Source organism: Notolepis coatsorum, assembly GCF_963971535.1.
Source record: "Notolepis coatsorum genome assembly, chromosome: 1".
Classification (NCBI taxonomy): domain Eukaryota; kingdom Metazoa; phylum Chordata; class Actinopteri; order Aulopiformes; family Paralepididae; genus Notolepis; species Notolepis coatsorum.
Genome location: NC_140165.1, coordinates 218,327,294 through 218,340,146, shown reverse-complemented (window position 1 = coordinate 218,340,146; position 12,853 = coordinate 218,327,294). Strand labels below are relative to the sequence as shown.

Below are 12,853 nucleotides of genomic sequence, written 5' to 3'. Positions count from 1 at the left end.
CTGACACTGTGATTGTTATTTTGTATATTGTTATTTTGTATATTGTACAGTATTGTAACATTGTTTTATTGTATAGTATTTTATGTTTTATTACTTTTTTATATTTTATATTTGCTTCCACTAATGCACCTTAAGTTTGAGTCCCAAATCACGTTGTATGCAAATATGATGACAATAAAGTACAATCTAATCTAATTGAATCGAATCTAATCTAATCTAATATAAGGCCGTGGAGACCTGCTGACAGACAGGGGAGAGAAAGGCCCTGGCTGTGGCTGTAACACAGCGTCACTCAGCTGGCTATGGAGTTCTGCACCCTTGCCGCAGAGAGTGGCAGGAACAATGAAGCCCTCCAGGGAGCATTTCAGAAAGTGCTTGGTGACAACATTAAGGACTAGCTGCTTTCCCCGCAATGAGTGTCCCCATCCGCATTGACAACCACCTCTGTGAGCATCGGGGGGACAGGATGGGTGAGCTTTCCTCCTCCATTACTCTATCTGCTCCCAAGCCTCATTTAGCTCCTCGACTGCCCCTGTTTCCAAGTCTCTTTCCAAACAAAAACCTATGCAGCTTGGCCGGGCTAAAACTCACTCCCGAAGAAAGGCAGCATCAAATCAACACCGAAAGCTGCCTATATTGTGGCCAGGTCGGCCACTTTCTCTCCTCCTGTCTTCTGCATCCATCTAAAGGGATGGCACAGCAGTAATGGAGGAAATACTGCTGTGCCGACCTACCTGCCCTTCTCCTTCCAGCCTCCAGCTCAACGCCACCCTTGTGTGGCAGAGCCAGTCTTATCCCCCGCATGTTCACCAGGTACTCCAATGGCTATTGGAAAATAAGCTTTTTGTTTAAGCTGAGAAATGTGACTTCCATGTAAATGGACCCAAGGTCACAGCAGTCACCCAATGGCCAGTGCCCACCAACCTGAAACAGCTACAACGTTTTCTGCCGCCTGGCAGCTCCTCTCACTTCCACCTCCACTCCATTACACTCGAGCCCTGAGGCAGAGTCAGCGTTCCAGGAACTCTAGCGTCGCTTCACCTCTTCCCCGGTTCTCACTCAGCCGGACCCGGAACACCAGTACCCCAGCTGCACCTCATCACCATAATCAAGCCCTCTACAAATACCCAGCTCTGCCACTACCACGCTGCCAGGTTGTAGCCTTTGTTTCTGTCAGTCTACACTATACTCTGTTTCTTTACAAGTTGCAATTATGATTCAGCTCCTTGCCTGCTGCCCGTACCCTCGTCTCCTCTCCCCTACAGTTCCATTCTCTTTGTCTCCAGCCCCTCATCTCGTATTGTCATCCCTGGACGCTGCTAAGCCCAGCAACCCCCAGGATTCCGCTTTGGACCTGCTCAACTCAGCTCCCCGCTCTGCTCAGTTCCACTCAGCATTTCCCCCTGCCCTGCTTGGCCCGACACCCAGCCCTGCTCAGCTCCTCTCCGGCCTTTTCAGCCCAGTTCATTCCCCAACTCAACATCTTATTTCCCTTCCCCTCAATAAATATATATTTTTTAAATCAGTCTTGTCTCCTTGCCTCTCTGTGTGTGTCATGCACTTGGGGTCACTATCTCCACGTAACACCCTGCACTGGGTGGGGGAAACTGTGTGTGTGTGTGTGTGTGTGTGTGTGTGTGTGTGTGTGTGTGTGTGTGTGTGTGTGTGTGTGTGTGTGTGTGTGTGTGTGTGTGTGTGTGTGTGTGTGTGTGTGTGTGTGTGTGTGTGTGTGTGTGTGTGTGTGTGTGTGTGTGTGTGTGTGTGTGTGTGTGTGTGTGTGTGTGTGTGTGTAAGGGACCTGCGAACATTTTAATAGCCTCGTGTAACTACAATATAGTAATATGATTGATCATTAATAAAATAAGTGTTTGTTGATGAATTAGAATGTCCCACTGATACAGTCTGTTGTCTTCCTGTTATCAGATTCGGAAAGAAGTCCAGGCCGGCCATGTATGATGCTACTCCCATCACCTATGAAGACTACAGTCCTGATGACAAGCCACTGGTCACCCTCATCAAAACTAAAGATTTGTAAAAATAAATAAATGAATAAATAAATAAATAAAATAGAAAAACACCCCCAACCGTATCTACACAAACAATTGCACATGTATAGATGTGCAGCAATACAGAAAGTGAACGTTAATCATACAGTATTTCTTTAGAATAAAAAACAAAATTAAGAACAAAACAAGGAGGACAGATAAAACACTGTAGATTACAAAAAACAAATCTTGAATTTGATACATCTATTTTCCAGTCGAAGTCCACGGCAACGCTGTATTGTAGCATAAGAGTGTAACTTGCATAACTTTAGTCGTAGTTGGTGGTGGGTGATGTTGACAGTAGCTGTCTGTCTTTCTGGCCTCAGAATGTGATTCTACTCCCTGTCACACTGCAGTGTTGGGGAAATTACAACGGTAGTTTTACAAACTACTACCTACTTCACGATGAAATAAGTTTAACAAAATGTTAAAAACTACATGTGATTGAACGGCATGCAGTTAACGACTCCCCAACACTGCTACTGTCTGTCGGTGGGGCCACCAACCCATGAGCCCAGTTTCTAAGTGTAGACTCAGCAGTCTGCTCATAGCAGTCTGTACAGGTGTGATAGAAATAGGTGCACTTCTCACGGTGCAAACACTGTATATCTTTCTATATTTAAACATTTGCAGTAGGATGCCTTACTTGGTGCATGGGTAGATTTGATGTTTGTTTTTTTCCTGCATTCTTTTGAAACCCTTCGTATTTTGTTGTTGATTTCCCATATTTTTGGGTTGTTGTTGTTATTCTTATAGTTGTTGTTGTTGTTGTTGTTGTTGTTGTTGCCGTTGTTGTTATTGTATTCCTCCATGCCGGGTTTGTGCCAAAACTTTTATCCGGGGTCATTTGTGTGGTTTGTAGATCAGTTAAAAAATTGTTATAATGCCACTGTAGTGGGATTGATGGAGCAATGCTTTTGATTTTCTCTCTCTTACTTCACCCGTTGTCACATTTCTGTTCTTTACACGCAGGTTTCTGTACAGAGTAAAGGAGGAGTGCTACTCTAGTGTTCACAGTGTTTTCCCTATGAGACACTATTTTATTTACATTTCTTTGCAGGTGTGGCCCCTTGCTGGTTGTAAGGGTGGGCAGAGGAGGAGTGAGCGAATGAGAGGGAGGAATGGGAGGCTAAGTTGGAGTAGGAAAGAGAGGAGGAAGAGGAGGATTAGAGATGATGATGATGATGATGATGATGATGATGATGATGATGATGATGATGATGATGATACGAGTTAGTGACTCCAGCCCACTCTAGTATATCTGTGTGCTTCTGTGTCCTGGCTATAGACCAGCCGTGTAGTTTCACTCTGGCCTGAGCCATGAGGTTCTGCCAATGGGGTCGATCTCATCCTTTTCCCTCTGTCTTTCGTTTCATTATGAGAACAACCACATGATTACCTATTATCTATGTTGAATGATGTAACAATAAAGATTTAAGTCAACACCATCTACCCATCTGGTGTCTTGTGTGAATATCTGTCTAACCATCTGCTTCGTGAAATACCCCCCCAGGTAGCACCTCCTCTTTTCACATTTGTTAAATGGACACTTCCTCTAACCTGGCTTCTTATTAAAGGGGCAGTTCAACCAAAATATATATCAGCGTTCCACTGTCAAATATCTCTGCCCAAAGAGGAAATAAACTAACCTTTACTTCTATTATTTTCCCTTAACCTATTGAATACATTATGTTATTTATATATTATTCCCCCCCCCCCCCCCCCCCCATATATTTTTGGTCTATTTTATAAATAATACAATTCCACAGCGTCTGTGCAACCTTGTTTATTCACTGTCCATGGAAATGATGATAAGGGCAGCCATAAAGGTATGGTTTCCTTTTGCAGAAAGGACAAAGCACTATGGTCTGTAGTACTTTTCAGACATCACTGCATAACTCATAAATGTTCAGACAAGCTTATTTTTTGGCTATTAGTATACACCCAATTAAAAGTTGTAGCTGCATTTTCTTTCAAACTAATTTGCTTGCGGATGTCCAGATTTTGTAAAAATTTGGTTTCTCTTGGGCAGAGGCTGTGACGTCTACAGGAGTAGAGACAGTGCTGCGTATGACTGTGATTAGCCAACACTGCAACACATCCAACTGTAGTCCAAGTTGTTCCCTAGAAACACAATTCTACTGAAACTGTCTGCTTCTCTTTTGGATTCTTATAGTTTACAATGTTGAACAGGAAGGTTCAGGATTTTGACTAGCCTACCCAATAGACTCTTTTACCTACATTCAAGTAAATAACAAAGAAGAAGATAATCAAATACAAGCTATGACATTAAGTTTGTTCAAAACCTTTTTGTCACAGTCAAGAGGGGCAGAACTAACAACTGAGCTGCAAAGAACACGTGGGACAGATGTAGCAGATGTTACAAAAACAAATGGCTGCACACAACCTTGCAGAGGCCATACATCCAACTAATGGAAGATAGTTTAATTAACTTTAATTAACAGATTGCAGAATGGGTACAGTACAGTACAGCTCAATACACACAATTGTTAAGGGGATGCAGACCAGAGAAAGACTTTCGACTTGTTTACATCAGGGTCCACCATTTTCAATTCGTAATGAAATTGCTATTATGTGTCTGCATGAACACACAACTGTAACTGTACTAAAAAATAACAAAATAAGGGTTGTCTCAGTTCACAACTATATTGGTATAAGTTTTGGGTGGGACTTGTTTGCGTCCCTACAGCTTCTTATTCAATTGAGCGAGATGCTCGGTTATGTCACACAGCCAGTTTGCATCTGACAGTTCAGACAATATTTCTTCAACCCTTTGTTACCTATTCCGCCTGGATCTTTTTTGTATTTTGGGCTGTAAAATTGTCAAAGAATTTCTGAGGAGTAAGTGCTTTTGGCTTTTTTCCTTTGTTACTTCATCAATACCTCAGATGTTCAACATACATGTATGTGTAAGAATGTGTAATAACTAAGGCTGTCAAAGTTAAAGCTTTATTAACGCATTAACCCACAATTATTTTAACGCCGCTATTTTTTAACACAAGATTAATGTTTAAAAAAATGTATTATTATTTTTTTTTTTACCAGAGCTCTTGGGGGGCCACATCAAATGACTGGAGTTTGTGCTACATAAAGACTGCAATAACGGTCAAACCAGGTATAAGGGCATTAAACACCAAAGATCCTGACCCAGCTCGAAAGCTCACTGCAGAATGAGAGCTGTGGAAACAACTCAAAATCACGTACCTGTTTCACCTTTTGAGAGATAACTATAACGTTTCAATAACATTTAACAATAACATTTCAACTCAGAAGATGCATCCCTTTTTTGGTGTGGATGTGGAAGCTGAGTTTTGCCTACAAAATAACACTGGCGAAAAAAGAAAAAAACAGTCAATATAATTAAGCCCCTTCAAAGTGTTACATGTGTCATTCATGCTATCAAGGAATTTCACTGCCTCTTAGGATCCCTAACGAATGGTGAGCTAACACAGTATTTATACAGGAGAGTAGATAAAACAAGTTGAGCATTGACGTACATAATATGAATTACAGAGATATCTGGAATTATAGATATAATGTACAGAGATATCTGGATAATGACGTAGACAGCTGTGTGTGTACATATGTGTGTACAAGCCGATGTGTAGAGAGAGTCAGATGGGGGTAGTGTGTGTAGTAGATAGATGTCTGGGAGTGAAGGCTATGTGTAGGGGTGTAAAAAGTACCCAGAAATTATACTTAAGTGAAAGTATGGGTACTGTCTCAAAATCTGACTCAAGTAAAAGTCAAAGTATCTGGCTAAAAACACACTTGAGTAAAAGTCAAAAAGTCCTACTTTTAAATGTACTTAAGTACTAAAAAGTAAAAGTATTTTTTTTTTAAAGGGATAGACCAGGGGTCTCAAACTCATTCCATCGTGGGCCAAGTTTTCATTTTAACTACATATTGCACCAGGTGAGTTAGTTGAAGAGGTGAGCCAATTAGTGAAATAATCAGCTGGTGTTTAGGCAAGGCTGGAATGAAACCAAGCATACACTCTGCCCGGCACAATGGAATGTGTTCTGTGATAGACAATGCTGAAATGAAAGAACAGAGGACACTTTTTTTGCATTCAAATTATTTAATGCACTTCTCCATTGAAGGTAAACTAACATGGGCGGCATTCACATCACAGCATGAATAATATCACAATATTAAAGACTGAATACTGTAGTATCCTGAATAATATGACAATATTAAAAACAGAATGGTGTATCCTGAATAATATCACAATATTAACCACAGCATACTGGATTATTCTGAATAATATGACAATATTAAAGACAGAATACTGGAGTATACCCTGAATAATATCACAATATTAAAGACAGCATACTGAGTACCCTGTCAGTGCGGGTACAGTCAGACAGAGTCTGTCTATTCTTCTGATAACAGGTGTTTAATCAAAGATCCCCGCTTTCTAGTCTTGCACAAGGACCAATCAGCATGGGTATGGGCGGGTTCATTTTCCATTGATGGGGATTTGATTGGCTGTTTACCTGTGGTGGCAGGATTAATAACGTTAACTTTAGTTCGGCCAGATAAATAATTCAAATATACTAATTAAAATGGTTGGACCTGTGAGATTTGTACTTTGTACTTTGTAGGTCTGCATTTTAAATGTAAGGAGTAAAAAGTGTGTTTTTTTTCTCTGAAATGTAATGGAGTAAAAGCACAAAGTATACAAACCTAATAATACTTGAGTAAAGTACAAATCCCCCAAAACAGTACTTAAGTATTGTAACGAAGTACAATTACTCAAGTACTTTACACCCCTGTGTGTATGCAATTGTGCATGTGTGTGTTAGAAAGAGAGAGAGAAAGAGAAAGAGAGAAGCATGTCATTTAAATAGTTTTTTAATTGATTTTTTAACAACATTACATACATACATACATACATACATATACTACACTACATGACTACATATAACCACACAATACATCAACAATTCCTAATACAGTAAACCAAAACAAAAAGAGAAAAAAATAATAATAATTGCATCATTCTTAATATACAGGTTGTCACTTGCCATACAGAAATTGCCTATCTAATAAATTACCGTCCTATACCTAAGCATCCCCAGCCGGCAATTTTAGATTCAGATCATCTAAAAATGGCTGCCAAACCTTGAAAAAAAACAAGAAGCATGTTGGTAAATTTCCATATCATACTCTAACCTCAGTCGAGCGTTCCTGAAAGAGCAGAAAGAAGATCTATTGGAGAAAGACTTGGAAGTGAATATGATCACTCTGCAGCTGCCGATATCAGAGGAGAAACTGCACACATTCAGAACAGCAACGGCAGAAGACCCCGAAATGCAGCTACTAAAAGAAACCACACTCAAGGGATGGCCGAAAGACAGAAGTGCTGTACAAAAAGAAATTCAACCCTATTGGACATTTAAAGAAGAAATCTCACACGCAGATGGTCTGATGTTCAAGGGAGCGAAGCTCATTGTTCCGCAGCAGTTGAGACAAGAAATGATTAACAAAATCCATGAGTCACACTTAGGAATTGTTAAGTGCAAGGAAAGAGCCAGAGACATTTTATATTGGCCATGCATGTGTGACGGATCATACTGGGTCTGCGTTGTGTTTGATGTTAAATGAGAATGTCCCGAGGGGGAGTCGAACAGGGGGCTCCCGCGTCCGCGGGTGACGACACAGGCCGCTGCACTAAGAAGTGAATTCACTCCTAACTACCGTACCTATGCGTCTGTTAACCCTGTTATGGGGAAGTGAGTTTAATTTACAAGCCTGCACTGCCACAGTCACTTGTCAACACACCTGTTTCCGTGACTGTGGACATACCCACGGGCTTCCCCGTTACACTCACCTCCCTAAACACACGCCCCTCAGGACATCCGGGTCACGGCACCACTGTGATGGATCATACTGGGTCTGCGTTGTGTTTGATGTTAAATGAGAATGTCCCGAGGGGGAGTCGAACAGGGGGCTCCCGCGTCCTGTTAACCCCCATAACCCTGTTATGGGGAAGTGAGTTTAATTTACCAGCCCGCACTGCCACAGTCACTCGTCAACACACCTGTTTCCGTGACTGTGGACATACCCACGGGCTTCCCCGTTACACATGTCTTCACAAATTGAGGAGATGGTATATCAGTGTGCCATATGTAATGAGAACAGGAACAACAATCAGAGAGAACCGTTGCTCCCACACCCAGTACCAGACAGACCGTGGTCAAAAGTAGGGAGTGATCTCTTTCATTATAAGGGATCTGAATTCCTGCTGTGTGTGGACTATTTCTCAAAGTTCCCGGAAATCACAAAACTGAGAGACACTACCAGTGGCAGTGTCATTGTCGGACTGAAATCAATATTTGCCAGACATGGCATTCCTGATGTTGTCTTCACGGATAATGGTCCTCAGTATTCCAGTGCTGAGTTCAAGGACTTTGCAGAAAGCTGGGAATTCATCCACACCACGTCGAGTCCCGGTCACGCCCAGTCAAATGGGCAAGCAGAAAGAACAGTACAGACTATCAAAAATATGCTGAAGAAATCAGAAGGAAGTAATAGCGACCCCTACATATCGCTATTGGAGTATCGCAACACACCGCTGGAAGGTGTAAGACTATCACCGGCACAGTTGCTCATGGGACGGCGGCTGAAAGGAAAACTGCCTGCCTCGACATCACTGCTCACTCCAGAAGGAACTACATACGTGCGTAGGCAGTTGAGTGACAAACAGGAGAAACAAAAACTCTACTTCGACAGGCAAACAAAAAGACTGCCTGACCTACAAGCAGGAGAAAACGTCCGGGTTCAAAGAGGTGAAACATGGCAGCCGGCCGTGGTCCTGCACAAACATGACCAACCGCGTTCATATGTGGTTCGCACACCGGATGGGAGACAGTACAGGAGAAACAGAAAATACCTGAGACAAACGGAGGAGAGAACTTTTCCATCTACAAATGAACAGGATGCTTACCAGAACATGGACTGTGACACGAGAGAAAATCTGGCAACACGCACACGTTCAGCAGAGAACACAGGTGTTGCAGACCAAACAGAGACACATGATGGACAATCTGAAACGCAGCCGTATCAGACTAGGTCTGGTAGACCAGTTAAACTACCTCCTAGATACAGAGAGTAACTGGAGTGTTTTCATATGCATGTTGTTGGAGTATTTTCATATTCAAGTTTTCGCATTAAGTGCTTTGCATTATGTCATGGTTCAAGTGGGTTTAAGTTACAGGATCCTTTAAAGTGAAAGTTGTCTGTGACTAACATTGTTATTTCATTTACAGCAGGTGGATGCTCTGAGTAAACATTTAAGTTGGGAAATGTTTGTTAAGTTTGTTTTTGGGAAATGGGACGTGTTATCAAGAGTTCAAGCTAAACAAAGGTAGAATACTAAGTTCTGTTTGAGAAAAAAATAAATATGTTAAAGAGAAGGATGTGATGTATTAGGTTCGGGTTTGAACCTCTTTGATTGTCGTTGTTATTGTGACGTCACCAGGAAGGCGACAGACACACGAGTTGAACGAGACAGACACGTGAGCGACATGAATGGATGCAGATATACGAACGAGTCAATAAAGGAATCTTATTGAACCTCGGGTTAAGTCTCGTCAATATAACAGTATCCTGCAAAACCACGGCACCTGGAGTGAAGTGGCATTAAAATAGACTCTTCCCTGAAAAACAGATACCTCAAAACTGTACTCTGGACAAAGGGGAGCATTTCTGAGGAGTTTGTTCTTCAACTCCATTGCATGACATCACGCAAACGTTTGTACACCAGTGTTTAGTCTTGAGGAAATGGCAACAGTTGTGATTGGAGGATCAAGAAAAAGGGGCAGGTTTGAGATAGGTCTGTTAACCCATCTAAACCTATCAACACTGCATATTTTAATCCCATTTAGGTCCCAGGCCAAACATTTTTCAGAATGCCTGTTCTGCAGCAGCATGTGTTCTCAGTGGCCTGTCCCTGGGTCATACCCACCAGTCTGAACTGTCAGCCGTGGGAAAGCCCATATATGGAGAGTTGGCCCTGTGAATAGCCCGGGTGACCTCAGTCTCCATCCAGATGTTCCCCAAGTAAACATCTGTAAATACAGACTGGGACTGTCGCGTCACACCTACAGTACATACACACACACACGCACGCACGCACGCACGCACACACACACACACACACAGGAATGGCACGAGAGGCTATCAATGGTCAGAGTGGGAGGCCAAGTGTTTGACCTTTGACTTTATGACCTCCAAGGTCAGAGAGGTCCTTGTTTGGCCTTCACAAGGCTCCCTGGGCACACATCTACAATAGCTACTTTTTCATATTGAGGACAACACCCCATATAACCTACTAGAGAGAGAGAGAGAGAGAGAGAGAGAGAGAGAGAGAGAGAGAGAGAGAGAGAGAGAGAGAGAGAGAGAGAGAGAGAGAGAGAGAGAGAGAGAGAGAGAGAGAGAGACAGACAGACAGACAGACAGACAGACAGACAGACAGACAGACGGATAGATAGATATAGATAGATAGATAGACGGATAGATTAACAGACGGATAGATAGATAGATAGATAGATAGATAGATAGATAGATAGATAGATAGATAGATAGATAGATAGATAGATAGATAGATAGATAGATAGATAGATAGATAGATAGATAGATAGATAGATATAGATAGATAGATAGATAGATAGATAGATAGATAGATAGATAGATAGAATGATAGATAGATAGATAGATAGATAGATAGATAGATAGATAGATAGATAGATAGATAGATAGATAGATAGATAGCTTTGCTTCTTCCATCTCCTTTTCAAACAGTGTATAGTTTTTGGCTGTTTTATTTTAAACTTTGGGGGGGGGGGGGGGGGGGGGGGGGGGGGGGTTCCTCTTTTCCCATTTCATTTATTTTCAATGTTGTTTTGCCGGACAATGGTAAATGTAGCCAAACTAACACTGTGGTTTGAATAAAACGATTGAACAGCACAAGTATATTAAAAGACAATCTATTTTCAACGTTAAGCCAAGAGAGGCGGGCATGCATACGGCTCACATTAGACCTTAGTGAGCAGCCCAGTACCAACCGTGCTGCCCTGTTCTGGACCACCTGGAGCTTCCTGAGGTCACCACTGGCAGCAGATGACCACATCGCTGAGCAATAGTCAAGATGACATAAAACTAAACTTTGCACTATCTGACATAAAAGGGGACGGGTAACAAAAGAAGCACATTTCCTGGAAATTACCAATTGCTCTTCCCATTTTTAAAAACAATATAATTAATATGCTAGATAGATAGATAGATAGATAGATAGATAGATAGATAGATAGATAGATAGATAGATAGATAGATAGATAGATAGATAGATAGATAGATAGATAGATAGATAGATAGATACTAGATAGATAGATTAGCCTATTGTGTTAACAGGTCCAGACTTCCTCAGACTAGACCAGATCCAGACCTCCCCCCAGGCTAGACCATGCAGGTCCAAACCGCCCCAGACTAGACCAGGTATACTATCATTGAAATAATGCCCCAAAAATAGTATCGAATATATGCAACCTTCAGTAAAGCGTCAATAAGTCTGTAAAGCATATTGTAACGATGTTTACAGCATTCATGCATTGATTGGTTGTTACCCTATCTATCTGGCTACTGGGGTTGACTCGGATCGGAGAATTGCCACCCCCTGCTGACTGGGTTTGTAATTGCATGCAGGCGGAGCAACGGAGAGTACTTAGGAACCATTGGAATTCACTGCCCGCTATTCAGTCCAGATGCAGGATCGAGGCGAGGAGTGAAAGCGAGCAGATGTGAACTGGACTACAAAGGAGAGAACACGCTGTAGTTAAGACGGAAACCCCTGATTCCTCTAATATGTGGCAGCCCGCGTCTGAGCGATTGCAGGTAAGAGGCTATTACTGTGGTCTACTGTCGATAGAACAACAGTGAATAACTGGTTCACCGTCGTTTTTCAGCTATTAACCTACTGTTGTGTGGCTTCAGCGTAGACGTTGAGCTTTCTGCACAATTTACAGCCGATACAGATGTTTTGTAAACACCGCTTTCCAGTTATGTTGCAACAAGGGTCAACGTCAGATGTGTTCGTCTCTGTGTATTGTATTCATCAAGCACACCCCTGCTGCTACGTTGTAGTGCGCTTATACACGTTACGCAAGCCCCGGTTACAATGTATCAATTTACAACATCCTACTGAAAGACCCTTTCTATGCCTGCCCTGCAGAATACTCCAAATGATCTCCAAAGACTCCTTGCCGAAGTCTTAAAAAATGTAACATGTTGGCCTCCAGGCCTATGCTATCCGACCTGCTCCTCTTCACCACAGCCTACTGTAGGTTACAGTAGGCCTACTTTGGTGTCAAAATGTTTTCCAGTGAGAGGAATGCTGCTTAGCCAAAGGATTAAGCTACTTTACCCCCCTTGCCTCAACAAATCAGTTGTGAAATCAAAGAAAGCCGGATCACAGCCACTGACCTGGCTCCTCTGACCTGTTTGGAAATGGAAAAAACATTGTTAATGACACGTATTTTGATCTCCAGGGGCGAGGGGCAAGCCGTGCACCGAGCCTGGCTTCACGTCTCCTACGATCGTAATGCTATCCAGATGTCGGGGTATAGACCGCTTGCCAAATGAACTTGCACAATCCCTCTCGCAGCGCTTGCCCAGGCGTCAAGAAGATGGAATCTCATAGTAAACTTTGGTGGCGAGAGAACGTTTTCAAGTGATTGTATTCGAGACCTACATATTTTAATTTAATTCATTTCAGTTAATGGTTA

The 12,853-nt window shown here is 42.1% G+C and overlaps 2 protein-coding genes across 2 annotated transcripts in view; both read left to right on the top strand.

Annotated features, from left to right (window-relative positions):
• The window catches only part of dner (delta/notch-like EGF repeat containing), a 325,026-nt gene extending 321,543 nt beyond the window's left edge, over nt 1-3,483 (top strand). The window contains exon 13 of the mRNA XM_084332911.1: nt 1,924-3,483. Coding sequence (XP_084189037.1) covers nt 1,924-2,035 — 112 coding nt within the window. The 3' untranslated portion in view covers nt 2,036-3,483. The remainder of the gene's footprint in view (nt 1-1,923) is intronic.
• Nucleotides 3,484-11,825: 8,342 nt separating this feature from the next.
• The window catches only part of pid1 (phosphotyrosine interaction domain containing 1), a 125,002-nt gene continuing 123,974 nt past the window's right edge, over nt 11,826-12,853 (top strand). Inside the window, exon 1 of the mRNA XM_084332923.1 lies at nt 11,826-11,963. Coding sequence (XP_084189049.1) covers nt 11,934-11,963 — 30 coding nt within the window. The 5' untranslated portion in view covers nt 11,826-11,933. The remainder of the gene's footprint in view (nt 11,964-12,853) is intronic.